Genomic DNA, 22031 nt, shown 5'->3' on the forward strand with positions numbered 1-22031 from the left:
TGGCGGCCCACACCACATGCCAGGTAATCCCAAGCACTCAGGAGGCTGAGGCAGGAGGACTGCCGGGAGTTTGAGGCCAGCCTGGGCTACACAGCAAGATCCTGTCTCCAAAAATTAATTAATTAAGTAACGTTTAAAATTAAAAGGCATCGAGTATTTTTAGGAGCCTGTTTACTTGTTGGACCTCAAATCCCAGGAGTATATCAGCTTTGTGTTAAACCCAGAATGCATAGGGAAAAGACATCCTCCAGGCTTTATTCATTTCATAAATAATGTATTTATTTTATTTATTGCATATGGCTATTCAGGAGGGTATCCATGATCAATACAGACTAAATACAATGCACTACTCTAGCCTGGCTCATTCCCAACCCTATGTACAGCATGGAAGATGGGGGGGAGGTGCTGACATAACACAATAGCAAGAAATATATTTAACAGCTCCAGATCCAGAAACAATACATACCCAAAAGAAAACACTGTTTAATAACGGTTAAAGTTTATATAGCAAAAAATAGTTTAAATTTAAGGTAAGTCAGGCAAAATGTACAAAGACCCAATATACATTGTGAAATTTTTGCAAACATAACATACATTTTGGTTCCGTTCTGTAAACTAAATAAAACATGTAAATATTGCATGTGCCTTTTTTTGAAATGTACAGGATAGAGGAAAATTCAGTATATATTATCAGCTTCTTGGCTGCTCATTTAGGCTGCACGGGGCGTGGGGAGCGCCAGCTGAGGTTCCCTTCCGGCCCACGGTGCTGCGCCCACCGATTCCTAACGAGAGAAAGCTCCAGAACATTCTACACATCTTAGCAAAGCGTATCATACATGGAGTCGGCCTTCAAACCAACTATGCACGGCTGCGACGCGTAGCTCAGAGAAGCAAAACCTCAGAAATGGTCAGGAGCACTTTACATTCAACTTCGTCTTGCAGTACAGTCCTCGCTTCTAAAGAGTTCAGCACGAAAGCAGGAAGACTTTTGCATTGCCATTAAATACATCTTAAGACATTGAAATTTTTGGTCTTCCTCTACAAAGCCTCATTAATGCATTACTCTATAATGATATAGATCTATATATTTATATATATATATAATATTTTTTTCTCCAAAACAAAAAGTAACAACAGAAGAAACCAATGAACAAGTCACATCTCCAAGAATTAGTGGGGCCTCTACAGGACGACAGGGGAGACAGGCACTGGGGCGGGGTCCAGCCACGAGTCCGGAGCCTCTGGGACAGGGATGGCTTCCGTTGCGGCCACCACACTGGCATCTCCAGAACACTGACCAGAGAAGCAGGGTGCCCCTCCTGTCGAGGGTTTCTCTGACAAGCACGGCGTCCTGCAAGACTGCTTTCCTTCTTTATCTTTCCCATGACCAGCGAGGGAGCCAGAATGCGCTCTCTCTCTCTCAATTCAGGGTAGCCTTGGTGGCCAACATCAGACTGGCATATTTAAAGATCATAATACATTTTAAACACAAAATCTGCCAAACCCAGACCAGCCTGGAATCGCTTGCTGCCCACATGCACTTTTGGTTAAGGAAAGGCCAGTCCTCGGCGGGACAACAGACAGCTGAGCCAGTGGCAGTGGCTTCTGCCTGCAGAGGTACCTGCCTGGCGTCCATGCAGCAGTCAGGGGTCAAGAGCTCTCCATGCCCTCCGGGGCCTCTCTCCACCCCATGCTCTGACACTGAGGGGCTGCAGAGACACCAACTACTCTGTGGCTCTGTCTTCCAAGTTCAATCCCAGGTCTCCCCACATAGAGTGACTGCAGTCCCGCTATGCTCTTCCAAAGCCAGAGTTGCAGGCCCCAGACACGCAGCCCGAGTGGCCCCTCCCCACACCCGGCTCCCCTGAACTGAGGTAGGACTGGCGCGGAGCCTAAGCCAGCAAATATCGGTGTCACTGCTGGGATGGGGATGGGGCTGGGGGCTCAGAGCATGCTTCGGGTGGGGGCTCTGCTCTGCAGGGGGGATGCGGCCACCGCCGAAGACAGGGAAACACGGCCCGACTCCGGAGTCCCTCCCTCGGGCAACTTAGGCGCAAAACTCAAAGCCAAACTCCAGCCACAGCATGGGTGCAGGAGCAGCAGTGGCCGGAGAGCAGGGTCCGGGTCCTGGTCGGGCAGGGGGCAGCCGGTGAGGAGCCAGGAAACCGCAGGCAGCTTCGGGCGGGCGGCCAGGAAACATTCGGGATGCATCCCCTCCGCCAGCCAGTGCAGCCAACGCCACTCCGCTTCACTCTGGAAGAGAAAGCAGAGGTCTTTGGAGCCGGACCACGCGTGGCACCCATGTCTGCCCAGATACCAGGGTGCCCGACATGCGCAGGCCTCCACCCTCGCTTCCGGAACAGCCAGGGCTCTGACCGAACCCAAGGCCCGAGGCAGCAGCAGCAGTGCCCTGAGCTGCTGCACTGGCCGGGCGGCAACTCCAACCAGCAAGCACTCAGGCGCTAGCACAGGAGGCGGAGTGCACACCCTAAGTCCCTGCACCCCCAGCTCCCTGGCTCCAAGTGGGCACCTTGGGGTGAGCAGGAGCCACAGGGGTCCACATGCCCCACGGGCTCCGCAGGCCACCTGTGTGCATGTGTACGTGCATGTGTGCTCTCCAAGAGGAGGGACGGCGAGCCGGGGCAGGAGCTAGGGAGGCCACGCTTCTGCCCTCAGAAGATGCTCCCACAGCCGAGCATCGTGGACCATGCCTATCATCCAGTAGTCTTTGAGGCTAAGGCAGGAGGAGCCTAGGCAACCGAGCGACTTCTAGAGACCTTGTCTCAAGATAAACGTCTGAAAGGGGCTGGCAGTGTTGCTCAGCTTCCCATGGGTTCAATGCCCAGCACCTCCAAAATACAGAAAGAAGAGGCAGGGCCCTGCCAGGATTCCCTGCACTCTTCGGGGTCCACACACCCCCCCCCGGTCCCCTCTGTGCCCTCAGGGACCCCTCCCATGTCCCCCTTCCGCCCACAGCCTCCACCCCAACCTCTGCTCCACCTTTGCCTTTCCAAGTACATTTTCCTTTGTGTCCCAGGGCAAGGACAGAACTGCCCAGAAGAGCCTGATGTTTCACACATTGCTTTTTACCAAACTGTGTGGCTTTCTCACCAAAACGATGCTGTGTGATCACCACGGAGACATGGGCGGCTGTTTCCTCCAATGCAACACTGGCCGTTCCTCCAGTGTCCAGGGGGAGCCCCAGCCTGCACCCCACGTGGCCCCGTTTGCCTTTTGGCCTCTTATTCTTTCCTACCCATCTTTTCTTCACGATCAGAAAGATCAGCGAGAGCCTCAGTGCCCTCATACAGAGCTGTGGGTGGGGACCTGGCCCCTGTCACCCTGCTGCAGTCCCACCCTTCAAAGAGACAGGAAGGAAGAGGAAGAAGGATGGAGGGCGGGAAAGAGGGGCAGAAAGGAGGGAAGGAGGCAGGGAAGTTAGGGAAGAGGGGAAGGAGGAGGAGGAAGGGACAGAGCGGAAGAAGAGACAGAAAGAAAGGGAACGACGGAAGGCCGAGGGAAGAGGGAAAGGAGGAAGGGAAGCAGAGGAGGGAAGGCGGAGGGAGCAGGAGAGAGGAGAAAACAAACGGCGGCAGAACTGTGCTACTAAACCAAGCGGACAGCTTCCTGGGCTGCCCAGGACACACACGTGTCCTGACCCTGAGGCTCCCGGCACCGAGGTCAGGAGAAAGCCAGCCCCGGCCCAGGCCCCACCACCTGCTCGCTGTGACGTCTCCAGAGAGGCTGGGCTTGGGCCTGCGTGACTTCGAGGTCACATTCAGGATCAGGTGCTGTCCACACACCCGGGGCCCGGCCACCCCGGTTCTGTCCAGAGGAAGCGGCACTGGGCGGTGTGGACAGCTGACAGCCTTGACCTCTCAAAGTAGCCATGCTGTCAATACTGAGTTCCACAACACAACAAAACCATGGACTTCTAGAGGTACATTTATTCCTAGCATCAAATAACATCAGTAAAGAAATAAACTTTCCAGTGAACGCTAACATAACTTCCTGCCCCACGTTGCTGCACAGTTTAGTTTTCATGTCAAACACAGGATTATGAGAGAAAATAAACTTTTCAGTTACAGGACAATTCCTAGAAAAATAGGCCTGACGATTCGGTATCTCCTTGCTTTACAAAAAGCAAAACACTCTAAGAGTAAAAAAAATAGAGTAAGGTTGGGTGTGATAACAAAGGAGCCAGAGATTCTAAGAAAAACGGTGACTTAAACTTCCTTTTAAATTGGAAAAAAGATCACCTAAAGGGGAAATTTGGGTGAATAAGGCCCTGGTGACACAGGGGGACAGAGGCCACTGCTGGCTGCCAGGGGCTGTGGCAGCTAAAGCCATTCTGCCCTGGGGCTTGTTGTTAAGGAAATGCTCTGACCCCACGCTGGAACTGGAACATGCCTGGCCCACTGTGAGATGGGACGAGACAAGCCAGTTTTCCAGGCAGGCCAGAGTGAGCACAAGGCCTTCTTCTCTGAGGCCTGCCTGATCCTCCACGGACGATCTCGTCCTAATCCCCAGCACAAGGACCCCAGGCTCGGCTGGCAGCCAGCACCCTGCCTGGGGCTCACTTTCAGACCTGCGCATCACACGCTATTCTTCTACACCAAGAATTTTCCACCCTACCTTTTCTTTTTTAAATAACTGTTATTCTGCATATTTGAGGTTTCCAGCAGAATGCTATGAGATACACAGAGTAACATGGTTACCATGGTGAAGCAGATGAACGATCTGTCATCTCAGAGTTACATTTTTGTGACAAGCAGCTAGAATCTACTTAGCTACCCCAAATCCCTAAGCCAGTACAATTTCATTCCTGTGGTCCCCATGCTGGGGGCAGGTCCCCGGAAGCATCCCTCCTACATCTGACACTTCCTGTCCCCCTGCCAACCTCCTCACCTTGGTAACCAAGGTCTGGCCCCTCATTTCTGCATATCTGAACTTTTATTTCCTAGATTCTATGTCTAAGTAGCACTGTTCTGTCACTTGCCTTCATTTCCCCAGAAATCCCACACAATGCTAGTGAGGTCCTTCATCAAGCTAAGCTGAACTAAACTGAAATAAAAACCCCTTGTGGTTTATGCCATTTCTCAAAAGCCAAACACAATTTTCTAAAGGAAAACAAAACCTTGGGACCTTCTGAGACCCAGAAGAAAAGAAAGCCCTTCCCTCTTTCAGGACAATGACAGTCTAAGGTGGAGGGGGGCAGGGTCTAGGTGGCCAGGTCTGGCCTGCTGCTTCTGCGAATAAAGTTTTATTGGAACACAGTCTGTGCACTCATTGACATATGGCCATGTCCACTTCACTCAGCACTGGTGGCTATGACAGACACTTTACGGCAATGAGGCCCAGGACACTTGCTACCCAATCCTCACGGAACAAGCTCGCCCAGACTTCCTCTAAGGCACAGGCAGACACAGCAGCCTTCAGGGAAGCCTGGGAGAAGAAGGGCACAGACCTGCCACCGTAATGCCTGGACCTGCAGCTGGAGGACGGCCCTGTGGAAATTCCGTGCACGCTCACACGCTTCGGAACAACGCTGTGTGCAAACCCACGAAACCCTGTCTCAGTCCCACTCAAGACGAGGAGGCCAGTCATGGCATGGCTTAGAATTAGTTTTTACCTGTGGCCTTCTGCAGGGTACAGAAGTCCTGAGGAAATCTGAGCATCACTCAACGTGTCCGACACTGGAATCCTCCCCTTTACAAGGATAAAAAGCCACGCACATCAGATCCGCAAGTCACAAGTGCCCAAACCTTTTCTCGAGTCATCTGGAAATGGGAATCCAAGCACTATGCTTCTGCCCTAATAGGAGTACTTGAGTGATAGAATTTGCATTAAAATTGCAACTATTCTATAAGCAGTGATTCTTTTCTCAGATTTAGCACATTTTCGTATGTATGATTTATGCAAATGTGAAAAACATGTGTTTTATTGTCCACTATAAAAAGTTTACATCTGAAGTCAGAAACCTTGTTTTGTATTTTTCATGCCAAGAGAAGGAAATGTGGAACAGTATGCAAAATACATCCATCTCCAAACAGCCTACTTTACAGATCAGCTCACCTGGAACTCTCTCCTCTGCCTGCATGCCCCACTCCGTGGGTGGACTCCACGTCCCACGCAGTCAGGCTGGACACTCACCTGCACAGCACGGAGCTCAGGTAGGGTCCTGGATGCCCCGGCAGCCACCTCAAGCCTGTGCAGCTCCCTGGGCACCCAGAAGGGTCCCCATGTCTACACCTTCACACACGAGCCAACCCCACGGCTCTGGGACTCGCTGGGGGACTCAGGGCTGCACAGGCTCCGTCACCAGCAATGTAACCTCTCAGCTACAGCCGAGGGACTCCCCCTTAGGAAATGGGGACAGGTCCTCCTCTCTCCTGGACCCTTCAGTGGGGTCACAGCGAAACCATCGAGTGAGTTTTATTTATTTTTTATTTTTTATTTTTTTGGTACCGGGGATCGAAATCAACTGAGTTTTATATGAAGTGCGATCAAAACATGGTGAATGTTCAGATTTTTAAAATGCATTACAGTAAAAGACACTGCCATGAATCCCTCTCAACATCCCACTCCCTTGCTTTGGACACACTCATCCCACCGTCCTTGCCACTTCCCACAGCTGCTCTGGAGCCCTCTTTCCTGAGTGTCTTTAGTTGCGCTGTCCTGGCTGCCTCAATGACCTGAATGGATTCAAAATGTTTCCCTTTCGGGGTCATTTTGACTTTGGGAAGCACCGGAAGTCACACAGTGCCAGATCTGGTGACGAAGGACACAGCGTCACGTTTTTATGAGCTGCCTTTCTGGTGGAGGGTGCTCGGCAGCAGCAGTCACTGTGTTTTCCACCACACCTCATGGAGACACTCAGGAAAGAGGACTCCAGAGCTGCCTGAAGAAAGAGGCAAGGATCATGGGTGAGTGTGCTCAAAGGGAGGGAGGATTCTGACAGTAACAGCACTGTAGTAACAGCTTTTTTAAGCATTCATTGTGCTTTGTCTGTAAATACACAATCACTACAAGCACCACACATACACATCCCACGCACGAAGCAGCACACGGCACTGGTGTAAAGTGCCCTGCAGTGGGCTCCCCGCTCTGTGACTCGCGTCCCACACGCTGCCACCTGCACTGCAAAGATGTCTCGGGCCCAGGCAGCCCAGCGCTGGGAGAGGCTGACGCCCACTGCCCAGCCTCAGAGCCTGCTCCATCCTCATCCAAGATGAGACCCCCAAGGACACTGGGAGCCACTCCTGGTGCCGAAAAACAGCTGAGCAGGAGGCACAGACAGGCGGGATGCATCCCAGCCCCAGGGATGCCCAGGTCCTGAGAGTTGGTGCGAGCAGGTGAGAGGCAGCGGAGCCCCAGGGTCTGCGCTCAGCTGCCCCGTCACCTCTGAGACAGGACCCTCGCCCAGAGGGGCTGCTTATGTGGCCTCCAGGACACGCGATCCCCGTCCAAGGCCTGGTGCGAGCTCCCTGCCACACCTGACACGCACAGATCACGAACTCTTTTGTTGTGCTGGGGACTGAACTCGGGGCCTTGGCACTGAGCTACAACCTCAGCCCTTTTTAAACATGGTCTCACTAAGTTGCCTGGGCGAGGACTGAACTTGCTTACGATCCTCCTGCCTCAGCCTCCCACAGTGCCGGATCACAGGCGTGCGCCCCCATGCGCACCTCAGACTCGGTAACTCTCCCGGCAGAGTTTCTCTCAGATGGAAAGACCCCAACACAAAACTCTTCACGTGGGGAGCTTTTCCTTTTACCTGGCTACATGCACCGAGGGCAGCCTGGACCTTCATTCCTTCCTCACCTCAGACCTGTCTGCCAGCCCAGAGGTCTCCTCTGACATGGACATAAACTGGGCAACCTCTACCCCAGGCCCTTTGCATGACCTTGCATCTTCGCCCTTCGGTGTCTCCCTTATCACGCCTTCAGCTGCCTGGCTCACAAGCCACCTTCCTGCTTCCTCCTTGCCTGCTGCATCTTCTAGGACATTTGTCACCACCCACAAGAACACATCTTGTCCTGAACACACTTCCAAATCCATCACTAGGTCTCACAGGCAGGCTGCTTACCAAGGATGCAGTACTTCCTGTTTTTCTTTTTAGTTTGAAAAACAAAACACTTCCTTCCAGCCTCTATTTTACTGTTCAAACAGATGAAATCTGCTGAAAGCTGTCTCCAGGAACTGTCACCTTTGGAATGAAAAAAATGTTAACATGTAACGATTCGGTTAAATTTAAAAATGAGAGGGAGCCCTGCACTCCTCCACCTTTGTCCCTCCACCTCCTGGGTCCCCCTCCTCAGGGAGCCCGTGCATGGAGTCCCCATCATTTCTTGGGTTTCGCTGCTTTTCTAGATTCTAGAAAGAACTGTACTAGACGCCAAAGGTAAGCGGCAGAGCCGGAAGTGCAGGCTGTGGCCACCTCCAGGGAGCACAGCAAACCCTTGGGGCCATGACCAGGGCCTGGGAATCAAGGCACAAAGAACAAGAGGATTTGGTCTCCCACGGGCCGAAGAGGCATTTCAGAAATTACCGGAAGGACGCCTGAGGGATTCTGAAGGGTAAGGCAGAAATGAGGCAGGTGCCGGTGATCCCAGCACTCCAGGACGCTGAGGCCAGTTTGAGTCCAGCCTGGGCACCTTAGCGAGACCCTGTAGCTCAAAGTAAAAAATAAAAAGGACTGGAGATACAGCCCTGGGTTCACTCCACAGTACCACAAAAAACTAAACACAAAAATGATTCTGTGAAATTGTTGTAAGTAGTTTACCAAAGAAAACCCATGAAAATCTAGGTGATTCTGTTTCCAGCAAGGGGCATGGCTGGGTGTCAGCTGCTGTACCAAGCACCTGCCTGCTGCTGGGGTGGGAAGAAGGGTCAGAGGACAGAAGGCCCCCTCTGCAAACTAAGGAACAGAGAGACAGAGACCTAACGCGACTGCCCATCGTCAGAGTGGCCCCCGGAGACGCTGCCAGGAGGTCCGCCCGACCTCAGGCCAGGGACTGCAGCTCCTCACCCCCAAGGCCCTGCGCCTGACAGCCACTCCCAGGCGCCCACCGAGACTGCCCCTGCGTCACCCCAGGGACGGCCCCGGGCCCCCAGACTCCGACAGGCTGGCTGAGTGGAGCTCCTCAGGGTGAGGATGGGAGTGTGCACGGCCAGAGTGGCTCGAGGGACTGAGCGTGGGGCCCCATGCCAGGGGTGTCGCCGATCTTACTTTAAACAGCAGTTATTTAACTTGGAAAAGAGATCATTAACAAATCAGCGCTGCTGATAGACAATGCAAACTACTATAGTAAAAAAGAAAACTGGATCAACACGCGTGTTCCCTTAAGTTGGAATACGTCACCTTTAAATCTGAGTATGACCCTAAACGCCAAATCCCCAAGTCCCCAAATGCCTGTGTCCGGAAGCTGCCTGACCTTTAAAAGGAAGCTCCCATTTTAAAAACTTGTCAAAATACACTCTCAAGAGTGCTAATTCGTTAATATTTATATTTATAATGGTTCCATATGGTTTTCACATCTAGTATTTCATCACAGTTCATTATTAAAAGTTTTAATTTTTTTGCTTATTTAACCAGCTAAATTCAAGTTAGTTTTCTGACTGCAATTAAAATAAATTTACACCCTAGACTTGGAATGCTCTAAAGAGAGAGATTCTGCAGCTTTGCAACTGACGCGTTTGCGAGAGCACACTTATTTCCAGCTGAACCTCACATCTGTGCATGTCCACTTGACAGTGCGACAGCCCTCTGTGGATGCCCCCTGTGCCTGAGGGCCATGTGGACAGCTGCGAAGCCATCCTGCCCCACATGCCCATGCCATGTTATTTCAGTACACTTCTTCACAGGAAGTCAGTTTTTAAAAATGCCTACTATTGTACTGGCATAAGGAGGAGCGACCCACTTTAGCGATCTAGTTCTGGGAACTCACCCTTTCCCGGGCCTTCTGCTCTCGTGGGCGGCCCAGGAGCCCCGAGAGGCCTGCAGCACCCCCGGTCCGGTTCACCCCACTGTGGCCTCTTCCATCCCAGCCCTGAGCTCTGCACACCCAACCCATGCCAGGTCTGACACTGCAGGGTCGTCTACACACAGCTTTTAAATCTAGTAAGGATGCTGGGCCTATCTGGGACCCCTCTCCTGCTGCATGGGGCACCCTAAGTCCTGTGCAGAGAGAGTGAAGGCTTTACCCAGGGCCTTCAGAGGACACACAAGGGAGAGCACCAGACTCCTGGGGCCTCTGCAGAGGGCTCAGGTCCTGGAGGGCCACACCGTGCCCAGGTGGAGGTTTACTAAGGAAGAAGTCTTCACAGCACTTGCCTTTGTTCTTATTTTATTTATTATTATTATTTTCTGAGACAGGATTTCACTATGTATTCCAGGCTAGCCTTAAACTCACTACATAGCTCAGGCTGGTCTCAACAGAAATCATCCTGCTTCAGCCTCCCAAGTACTGGGATCACAGGTGTGTGTCACCAGCTTGGTAAATGCTCGATGGACCCACTGCTGAAAAAGCAGGTACTTGGAGCCAGACTTTCTTCCTAAGCTGGAGAGAGAGAGACTTTTATCACCTGCCCTTCCCAGGGAGAAACGCTGTCCCTTGCCGTCCTGTCTGCCCTGGGGCGCGCTTCCCCATCAGCCACCAGGGCAATCAATGGTGGCAGTGCCTGGCCCTGTGGCCACCGCTCACTAGGAAGCATTCTCTTCTCAGAACCAAGGGGGACTGACAGCCACGTGCCACACGGAGCACTATTCCTTTTTTGTTGTTGTTTTTTGGTTTTGTGAGACAGGGTCTCCCTATGTAGCCCAGGCTGGCCTCCAACTCAAGACAATCCCCCTGCCTCAGCCTCCTGAGTGCTGGGAACACAGGTGTGCACCACCACACCTGGTTACATTTTTAAAACTATGAGAATCTCGTGAAATTTGATGTGTTTGCTTAAGTATTCTTTTGAAAAAGGTTACAGTCCCAGCATTAGAAAGGTGGTAGCTTCTGTCAAATTAAATCTGCACGAAAACCATTTATCTCCCTGTAAAACTCCAGTTGTGATTTGTTTTCCACAGGATTCAGAAAAACACAAAAAAGGACAGTAAAAACAGTAAAGGCACAGGGGAATACCCAGCAACATCTGACTAGTTATGACTGCTCCTGAGTGTTCATTTTCAAATAAACCCACCACTAACTCGGTCAGTGACTCATGACTTAGAAACTGTGAGCTCCTCCCCAAGGAGGGGTACAACCTTCCGCTCGGGGGACAGGTGCCTTAAGGACACCAGTCTGTCATAGCTGTCCCCAGAGCCAGGACAGTGGTCTGGCCGGGACAGCCCGGGCCTCTCCTGTGGCACGTCCGTCCTCCATCCCCTCTGGCCTGGTGACTGGCAACCTGCCAGTTTTACCTGCCAGTGCCTCGGCGCTGGGCACCAATCCCCTCTGTTTAGGCACCAGGTGTCTCTCTGCTCGTGCGGGTGGTGGTTCATGAAAGTGTCCCAAACCGAGGCCTGGGCTCCCAGGGGTGGGCTGAGTGCTGCGACAGGGCTACTGACTGCGGGGCACGTGACCCGCTGAGACACTGTCCTTTGTACTGCTGCCTCCCGCGCTTCCCTCCAAGTATTTAGCAACAGCTCCCCGCTCCATGCGTCTCTGACCTTGAACAGCACACTGGCCTCTCTCGCCCTGTTTACACACCCTTAAAATAAGTGAGTGACGCTATGTCAGCGGTTCCCAACTGCTCACCCTCAGAACGCCCTTGTCTTTCCTTCTCCTGCCTGTCACCTGGGCTGAGCTGAGAGAGCAGAGCCAGAATGCTCACAGGCAGGGCAGGGAACTTCGCGAGGAAAATGCGCAGGCTGCCTTCCTAGATCTCACAGGCAGGCAGAGGAACAGAGGTTCTCCACTCGGCAACACGAGAGGCCCAGGAGCCAGCCGAGGACCCCAGACAGACGCCTCTGGAGGTCTCCACTGCGAGGATGCGAAGGGGAGCCCTGAAGGCAGCAGCCAATCCCAAGCTTCCAAACTGGCAGCTGTGAGCCTGGAGAGGCGCGGAGATGAGTCCATCACCCTTTCCTGACTCTGTCACCAGGCAGGTCACCTGCTTCTTCATCCCCGTGATGGGGATCAGTCTTGCTCTGCCTACACCACAGGGAGTTCAGGGTGTTGAAAGATACAACACCTAAGGGACATCTTAGCATAACAAAGCAAAGGAAGATACCTCTTGCGTTTTATCCAGCCTTTGTACCCCACGCCATTACCTTTCAATACTGGGCACTTTCATTACAGCCAACATCAACAGCATGCTTTCAAAGTCATTAACTGCCCACCAACGTCCATCAAACTTCGGTGGCAAAAGACAGCCTGGCAGTGAAAGTACTAATCCTGTTCACAAACCCTAAGGACTTTGCACCCATGCTGGCAAAACGCACAAATCATCCTTAGCATAAATATATGGAGTTTAAGATCACAATTAAATCATATCATGGGGCCAGGGATTTAGCTCAGTGCTTCTGCCTCCTGCCTCACAAGCGCAAGGTCCTGAGTTCAATCTCTGGTACCAAAACAACAACAACATCATATCATGTAATGAACTGCACCACAGTATCTACCTTCATGCTTTAAAAAAACTCAAATTTAGTACTATACCATAATAATCCATGCACGACTTGTACCACTTCCGTGTGCTAGATTAAAGTAACACTGATGAGTGAAGGCAGTAAGGCTATCATCACGCTAAGTAGCTGTGTGAATTCAAACGTGATCAGGAAACACATCACAAGAATCTGAGCTTCAGTCATAAAGAAAAGAGTCATGTCTCTTGGGCTACCACTGGACGCCATCCTGCAGAGCTGTGTGTGTGTGTGTCTCTGGAAAACCTGATACTCTCTAAAATAAACATTAAAAGACCCTGCACTTATATAGCCCAATGGATGCGATCATTTATCCTTAAAAGCATATGGGGGATCAATATATTTGGCAAACTATCCCAACTTTCAGTAAAAGCAGAAGAAAACACACAGCAAAATTTAAAGATGTGTTCAGCTGCGCCTTCAGCCGAGTTGTTGGACAAGCAGGTGTGATTCTACACAAACTGACTACTTTTCTAGTCGGCCAGAAAAAAACAATCAGCACTGCAAAACTGACTGTTTTATCATTTGCAGACGCATAGGTTGTAAGTTTGAATCCAATTCTATTCCAGCCTTCTGATAGAATGAATCAATTAAGACTAAACCCACAGAAATATCTTGCATTATTTGCACGCTGGGAGCACACTGCTGGTGCACAACACACCCCAAACTCCCCAGTCACACTTCCCTCTCTGCCTAGTCTTCAGGGCACACTCCTCCTACATCTGCAGCTACCCTGAAAGACATCGAATAGCCAGTTTCCTACACCTTGAACAATGACCTCACCACCAGTTCTCGCCAGGAAAATGCCACCACCAAACTCTGTCAATAATCATCTACCTTAAGGTTCCAAGTCCTCTCTGCTGTCTTCAAGAACTCACTAAAGCCAATTAAAATCCACAGTGTCCCCTTTAAATGGACAGCGCTGCTTCCTCAAAACCTATGACCTGATAAACAACGCAAGGTTTTGTTTTGTTCATTAAAATGCCAGTGTTCCAACACCTTGCCTCTCATGGGGAGAGATGCCTTGTGCCCATGCCTGCACTGATGCCCCCCAATCACAGGCCCCCCAGGAAAGGACCCGGGGTGGACCCCAGCTCCCCCGCCCAGTGCCTGCCCCGAGCCACCTGGCAACGAAGATGAAGGAGTAAAGTTACACTCTCCCGAGTTTCCAAGGTGAACCGGGAACACTCGATTCTGTGCTACCCCGACAAAGCAAAACAAAACAAAAAAACCTTCCCACTTGCCAAATCTGATACCAAAAGTTACCCAGCTCTTGGAACTAAGCTTCTACACAAAGTGCATTAGTGGGAATCTTAACAGAAAACCCATTATGTTCACACTGTTACTAAAACTTCTGAAAAGTTCTTCACTTCAGAAAAAGACCTTCATTTTAATACTGATACTGCTAGGGGAAATTAAGCACTATTACAATTCCTCCCTGGAGGCAAAGGAACCAAAGACTCAAACATCTTGCTCCTCCTGTAGACCACCAAACAGCACAGGGCCACACATCCGAACAGCAGAAGGCCCCCCAGTTAAAGCCCCCAAAAGCATGAAGTCCCAGTCTGGCACAGTGTGTGAACAAACAACTGAAAGTTTAAAAGGGTCTGCTGTTCTTGTAGTGCTTCCTGTACTGAGAGCCAGCTGTAAAAAATGCATATCCTAATTATACATTCTCACCGTGTCGAGATCTCTTAATACATAAACAAATCATAAACGGGATCAAAGTGCACTTTTAATATAGGCCAGGAATCCGGATGCTGCTTTCCTTAAAGGCTGTTCTCCTATGTAATTTCAAACACTACTTTGCTGCTCTGCTAATTTTCTATGAACAGATCTTCTTTGGTCTGTTTTGTTTTGGTGCTGGAGATTGAACCCAGAGCCTCTGGCAGGCAGCACCCGAGCCCTGGGACAGTCTGAAATTAAATAAAGAGAAAGACAATGGTCTTGGGAGCTTGGGATGCAGCTAGCAATGCAGCAGTGAAAGTGAGCCTTTCTTAAGAGGGTTTGCGTTTGCTTTCGGGAATGGAGGAGACCTTTACGAACTCGTCCTTCCTGTATACTGCCATGGTTTCCAAGGAGTGGGAAGAGAACTACTGCACTCCCAGCACCTCCCTCGAGAAGCGCTCAGATCTCAGATCGGCCCGCTGATGTTTCTGATCTCCTTCGGGCCCATCAGCCTGTGACCCGGCAAGGAAAGGGCAGCGTCACCCCATTTTACACACAGAAAGTGGGTCCCAGGGACCGGGGAGCCGCCCGTGGTCCACGGTGACACCAGAAACCCGGCCTCTCGACTCCACGCGCCGGGCTCGCTTCCTTCTGCGAGGCACTATTTCTGTAAGGTTTCTCTTTCCGGAAAGGAAGCAGAGGGCCACGTGACTTTCATTCACGAAAGCCTGGGAGTTTCCAGCGGCACCTCGCGGTCTTCCGGCAGGAGGGGGCTGCGGCAGGCAGAGAAAGGAGCCTCCCTGGCCTCTTAGAGAGAATTCCTTCAGACTTCAAAGGGCAACATTCGCGAGACCTAACTCATGATGCCACTGCTCCTTCGGAAACACTGTTCTGATCTCACAACTTCTAAATTCAAGATATGAATGGACAGTCCTTTTTATCAAACAGAATTTAAACACAGAGATGCTTTTTGCAGTAATTCCTATCTAATCTGTGTTTCACAGACCAGTAAAGCTAATTTTAGAATAAAGGGAGGGAAACCAAAATAAGTTCTTTTAGGGGAATAAACCAATCCCTAATCCTAGGGAACACGCCAATCTGTAATCTGAATGCAAAAAACTATACGAAGTTAATTTTTAAAAGCAGCTTTGAAACGCAGTGATTTCAACAACGCGTTGGCCGTTCCCCAACAACAAAGCCTACCAGCCTGGTCTATCAGTGGCCTGTTACCCAGGGCGCCCGACTCAGAAATTGGCTGCTGTCGCAACCCCACCCCCACTCCACTGTATTCCACTGTAAACAACTGCCAGGGCAGGCGCTCCGCTGTTAGCACTTATGCAAATGCCAGCTCCACCTCAGTCACCCCAAGTCGCTCTGCTTCCTCCTCACTAATGAGGCTTTCCCCGCACCGCACCGCGCTGCTGATCGCCCCATATGGAAACCCAGACCACTTCTAAAAGCCTGGGCAGGGCTGGAGGCTGCCAGGAAGTGCATTTTCTATTTCATCTTCAAAGAAATGCTTCACAAGTCTGACTCCCATAAATCCCTCTCTCAGAGGACATTATCCACGGTGAACTTTTAATCTACGAGCACCACACAAATCCCCACTTTCGTGTTCAAGTTACACAGAAGTGCATGTCCCTGTGAGTTGCTAGTTCTGGGGAACACAGCACAACAAGCTACCATAACCAACATGGCACCTGCCTCTCCTGTTCCTCCTCTCTGCTCTCGTGCATTTACTAGAAATCCAATGTGGCACATGTCTTTTTTTTTTAACGTGTGGTTTTGGCACAGTTATCTATTATTCTCTAAAATAGGCCCTTTCCTTTTTAGAAGGGTGTTTACCCTGGTACCCACACACTTAGTGAAAACAGCAACCTAAACGACCCTTATCTTTGCTCAGCAACCCTGGAACAAACAAAACTGTTTGGATTTCAGAATCATGAATCCTGCAGGCCAAAAGGAATTGTATACTGGCGGGAAATCTTAACCCAGACAGGCTAAATAAGGTATGTGAACAAACTCAACCTCCTACGGTTCAGAATTCTCACGAGTTACAAGGGCATCTGTCACCTAGGATTCAGAAAGGGAGCTGTGAGGACCTCGCTCCGGGCCACCCCAACCCTGCGGTTCGCCCCGCCCCTCCACGGAGAGCAGGCAGAGGTGTCAGCTCTGAGGTGGTTTTTCTGACTCCAATCAGATTTGGGCAAAAGGTAGCTCCTCATGCTCACACTGGTCCGAGTCCATGTGGGCACACCAACCCTACGCCGTGTCTGTGTGTGCACACGCATTTCCCACCCAACTACTCCTGTGTTTACCCAGTCTGCATCTCCAACAGGGAGCTGATCCTTCAACTCCTTGGCACACTAGCCATTCTGCAGTGTTTAAGGTAACTCCCAGCCAAGGGACCCCTAGCTAAGAGAGTTAGCTTCAAGGAGATACATCACCAAGATGCTAGAGAGCTATCTACTCAAATTCCCTGTGACTTTTCATCTTGTAGTCTAGTTTTAACAAGAAAGGAAATCCCTTTTCCTCAATATACCACAACAACAGGGTATTCGGCCCTAGAGCTCTAACTTCGAATCACGTGAGCGAAGAGTCCGGAGAATTGAGAGACAGAGAATGGATTTAGAGAGCTTCAAACTGCTCTGATTAAAAGGTGGACACAGGGATGCCGAGCCCCCTCAATCAGCATCTTGCAAACCTCGAAGACTGTACCTTGGTCAGCGCCCAGCGCACCCTGCAAGTAACACTACCCAGACAGCGGGGCGGCTCCCACAGCCCACCCCAGCAGACAGATGCTGGCTGTGAACACCGAGCCCCCCCCCACACACACACACTGCACACAGCCACGCCTCCAGGACCACCGCCAGCCTAACAGCCAGCCCTCCATCCCCTGCACACCTGAGGACGGGGTGACCTGTCCCGGGCACGCTGCAGTCTGCTGTTCTGCAACAGCCCTGGTCTCTCTCTCATTTCCCCTCAAGCCTTACTGAACCCTGGCTGCACACGGAGACCATCAGGCAGCTCTGATGGCTCTGCCCATGGCTGTCCTTCGAGGCTCTGGCTCCTCTGTCTCCCAGGTGCATGTCACCTGGGGTCCCTGATCAGCAGCAGCGGGGTGAGGTGGGGACTTTCTAGCCACAGCCCCGAATCTCCCTGCTGCACCAGAAGCTTGGGGGTTTACCAATCCATGCCCAAGGGGCAGCAGGCCATCCAGGTCACAGTGGGCATGCCTCGGTGCCAAGCACAGCTAGGGCACCCATTTAAGAGGGCTTTGCTGGGAGAGCTCCCGCAGGTGTGTGCACACCTGAAGCGGTGGCCTGTGTCCACTTCGCTCAGCAGCCACCACCACCACCGACGAGAACTCTCTAGAGGACTCTCTGGGCCCCTCCAGCAGCCAACCGCCCAGGCCTCACTGTGTTCTGCCACCTGCCTCAGGCCCGGGGGACCTGGGAGAACTTCCACGCTGCCAACAGACAGGAAGAAATGGGCAGGGATGCAAAACACAGGTGGGCAAATAAGCAAAGGCCACCCACCTGCCCTGACACTCTCTTTGGGGAAAGATGGGCACATGGCGCCCGGAGTGACCAACGCCAGCATGTCGGCGTCTGGGTCACAGCACAGCACCCACAGGAAAGGCTGCCCGCTGCCCCTGCTGGCCAGACACTGAAGGCCAGCAGCCTCACCTTTCACGGCCGTGGCTTCCTTCAGGTGATGGGACAGGAAGTCCAGGCTGGCGTAGCTGTTGGGGGAGGACAGGGCGGCAGGGCCTGGGCCCCCACAAGCCCCACTGCTGCCGCTGCCCCCTACCGCGCTGAGGAGGCCCCCCAGGCTCCGGGTCCGGCCCCACGAGGTCTTGTCCCCTGGCTGCGGGGGCGGCATCTGCGGGGACAGCCCTGCCTCCTCCTTCACGTTGATGGCGATGTAGCTGAGGCCTTTCGGAAAAGCCACGGGGGCTTCTCTGCGCATGGGGGAGCCGCCGCCCGCCGGGCAGCCACCCAGGCCCCCGGGCTGACCGGAGGCCCTGGGCCGCGCCAACGTCGAGTGTCCTGGGGCGGTGAGCGGCTCCTCAGCCCCACCGCCACCACTCTCACTGCTCTTCCGGAGAGAAACGTTCTCCACAGAGGCCGAGCTGTGGCGCTTGGGGTTGTGAGCGAAGGATGGGGACACGGGGGTGACCGTGGCAGTGGAGGAGAAAGTCTCCGAGCTGTGGCGGCGGCGGCCCCCCTGCGGGTCTGCGCGGATGACCTTGGCGCCCCGGTGCGGGTCGGGGGGCTGGCCAGCCTGCAGGAAGGCCTCCAGCCCCGACCCCTGACCCCTGAGGCTCAGCCGCTTCAGGCCCGCCGTGGGGCTGCTCACTCGGGCACCTTCCGGCTTCGGGGGCGCCGCCAGGCCGAAGGCCATCTCGGCGTAGTCGCTGCTGTCAGCAGTCTGGGAGGACACCGAGGCACCAGCGCTGGGGCCCTGGGAGGCAGGGGCCGCACTGGGTGCGGGAGGCAGGCGGTACAGCTCCCCGGGGACCGGCGGTGGGGGCTGCTGCTGCAGGGAGGACAGGGAGGCCGCAGGACGAGGGGGCAGCGGCGGGTATGGGGAAGCGGCCTCGGGGGACAGGACCCCCGGCTTGGGGGACTTGGGGGAGCTGAAGCCCAGGTTCATGTAGTCGGACAGCGGGGAGCGCTGTCTGCTGTCACTGCTGGTGCCCGGCGTGCCTGAGCCCAGGGAGAGGGAGGAGGCCGGGCTGCTGGCAGACAGCAGCGGGGAGGGTGAGGCCGCAGACGCCAGCAGCGAAGGGGCCAGCGGGGACAGCCGGGGGCCCGCCTCCCCGAAGTCAATGTTGATGTACTCGCCAGGGCTCCTGGGCTCTGGGGGCAGGGGGTACTCATGCATGCTGGGCAGCGTCTGCAAGCCCTCTAGGGACAGGCGTGTGGGGCGCACTGCCCGGCAGCGCTGGCCAAAGAAGCCCTCAGGGCGCCCACCAGCGTTGCTGCCTGGCCTCATGGGGGCAGGCACTGCTGCTGCTAGGTGATGCGGCTGGATGTGGCTGTCCCTGCCCGTCCATGGGGGAGCCCCTGGGGTGGCCGGGGACTCCAGTCCCTCCTCCTCCAGGATCCGGCCCACCGGGGAGCTCATGAGCACGTACTGGTCACTGTCTGCCCCGCCACACAGGTAAGGACCCTTGTAGGAGCGGGGCAAGGAGCTGTAGCAGCAGCCGGGGACACTTCTGAGCCCCTCCCCAGCGCCCTGCAGAGCTGCGGAGAAGAAGTCGGGCGGGGTGCCGGCCGGGCCCGCCTCGCTGGGGGACATGTTGAGGTAGTCCCCGCTGGCCAGCAGCTTGGGGTCGGCGCTCTCCACAGACAGCTTGGACCCACACCACATGCGCATGTACCCGCTGTCCTCTGGAGAGCTCTCCGCAGGTGAGCCGGCCTTGTAGCCTCCCACAGGCCCGGGGAAGGTCTTGCCCGCTGGGGAGGGGGCAGCTGGCACCGGTGGCGCCGAGGGGGGCAGGGCCGCGGCCGGTGCAGCCCTCGGATGCAGGATCTGCTTCGGGGCAGACACGCTGGTGGGGCTCATGGGCATGTAGTCGTCGCTGGCACTGCCCAGCAGAGCTGCACCAGGGGTCATCGGCATGTAGCCATCGTCCGCCCCCAGGTTGCTGCTGGAGCTCCGGTGTGAGCCGATCTCGATGTCCCCATAGTCCTCCGGATAGGGGTGGTAGGCCACTTTGGGCGAAGACGCAGGAAAGGGCGGGCACAGGCGGCCGGAGCTGCCCGAGAAGGTGGCCCGCATGAGCGTGTACTCATCCAGCGAGGCGGACGACGGCTGGGGCACGGGGCGCTGGCGCGCGGGCGTGGTCAGCGAGTAGGTCCGCTTTCGCAGGCCCCGGTCCAGGTCCTGCGCCGCGTCCCCAGAGACCCTGCGGTAGGGGCGTCCCAAGGGGCCCGAGGGCCTGTCCATGCTCATGTACCCGTACAGCTCGCCCACCGCGCCATCCCGCGCCGGGGGCGTCTCCGCGATGGACTCGGGCGTGTTGCTGCGGTGGCTGCTGCAGAAGGCTCGCAGGTCGCCCGGGCTAGACCCGTACTCGTCCAGGGACATGAAGCCCGGGTCGCTCGGAGAGCCCGAGGCCGAGGCGCTGCCGCTGGAGGGTCGCTGTCCCAGCGGGTGGGGCAGGGGGTGCGGCAGCGGCGGGGCCGGGCCGGGCGGCAGCGGGTAGGAGGCCGAGCCGTGGCCGCTGCTGGACGACAGACTGCCCGGGCTGGTGGCAGCGGGGGGAGAGTGCGCCACAGGCATGGACATGGAGCGGCTGTGCTGCAGCGCGCCCCCTGCCGGAGCCAGGCCCGCCTTGCCGCCCCGGGCCCCGCAGCCGGCGCTCAGCGTGTGCGAGCGGCTCAGGGGCGCGCGCGCCGGTCCGGGGCTCAGGGGGCTCCCGGCCACCGAGCCTGGACGCGCGCCCGCCGCAGACACCGCCGCCCCGGCCCCGGCCCCGGCCGCGGCGCCGCCGTCGCCCTCGCTGGCCGTACGCACGCGACACGGGGCGCCCTTGGCGGCGGGCGGGGTTGCGGCCAGGCTGTCGGTGCGCGAGCGGCGCACCAGGCCGGTCTGGCTCGGGGGCAGGTGCACCAGGTGGTGGTGGCGGCGCGCGCCGGGCACACTGATGGGGTGAGTGGCCGACGAGCCCGAGGACTGGCTCTTGCTGCGCGGGCGGAACTCGAAGAGCTCCTTGAGCGCCTTCATGGCCTCCAGGATGGTCTCGTGGATGTTCTGCGCCACCACCGAGTCGTCGGCCTGCATCCACAGCTCGCCGGGGCCCGTGACGGCCGAGCGCCCCACCTCTATGAAGAAGAAGCTGTCCGAGTGGCCGCAGCGGCGGATGTTCATGAGCTGCAGCGTCACGGACGGCTGCTCGCAGTTGAGCTTCACGAAGCCGATGGTGCGCGCCGACAGGCACAGGCGGTACACGCCCGTCAGGTTCTTGCTCTGGCCCAGGCCCTTGGGCTTCAGGTTCACCTGCCACACCTCGCGGTAGGCGGAGGCCGAGGACGCCCCCGGCCCGTCCGCGTCCTCGGCCGAGCCGCCCAGCGCCCCCGGCAGGGGGGCGCTGCAGGGTGTGGCGGCGGGGGCCGTGGCCACAGGGGGCGCGTCGCCGGCGGCGGCCGCGCGGCCCTCGCTGAGCAGGTCGGCGAGCGCGCGGTACCAGCCCTCCTGCTCCTGCTCGTTCTCGGCCGCCACAGCGAAGTACTCGTCCTTGGTGTAGAGGGCGATCAGGTACTTGTGCTTGGCGTCGGCGCGCTTGTTGACATTCAGGCAGCAGTCGAGCGCGATCACCCGCTTCGGCGCGCCCGCCTTGCTCCGCCACTTCTTCTCGCTCTCGTAGTACTCGAGCCGCGGGGGCTGCGGCGCCGCCGGCCCCCCGCCCGCGCCCCCGTCGTCCCCGCCCGCGCCGGGCCCGCGCAGCACGAAGAAGCGCTTGTGGCCGTGCTTCTGCTTGCGCAGGTAGCCGCACTTGCGCACGCCGTGGTTGTTGTTGTTGTTGTTGTTGTTGTTATTCAGGTTGGGGCCGTCACCGCCCGCTGGCCCAGGGGCTCCCTGCCGCGGCGGGCTCGCCATCGCGGGCGCTCCTGCCGCCTCAGCCGCCCGGGGACCTGGAACGGTGCGGCGGGGCCAGGGAGGGCGGCGGGGCGCGGGCGCGGGCGGCTCTGCACCCCCGATCGCCCGGCCGGCCGTG

At 55.4% G+C, this 22031-nt stretch overlaps 1 protein-coding gene across 1 annotated transcript; it reads right to left on the reverse strand.

The window, feature by feature from the left end:
- Positions 1-253: 253 nt before the first annotated feature.
- Positions 254-21913, reverse strand: Irs2 (insulin receptor substrate 2). The gene is made up of 2 exons (XM_004858557.3): positions 17992-21913; positions 254-2253 (listed from the first exon to the last, which is right to left on the reverse strand). Exons 1-2 carry the CDS (start codon positions 21911-21913, stop codon positions 2249-2251), a joined length of 3927 nt encoding a protein of 1308 aa, XP_004858614.2. The 3' UTR covers positions 254-2248.
- Between the last annotated feature and the right edge of the window lie 118 nt (positions 21914-22031).

Source organism: Heterocephalus glaber, unplaced genomic scaffold (assembly GCF_053883595.1).
Source record: "Heterocephalus glaber isolate CG9 unplaced genomic scaffold, H.glaber_assembly_v1.0 deba00001579, whole genome shotgun sequence".
NCBI lineage: Eukaryota > Metazoa > Chordata > Mammalia > Rodentia > Bathyergidae > Heterocephalus > Heterocephalus glaber.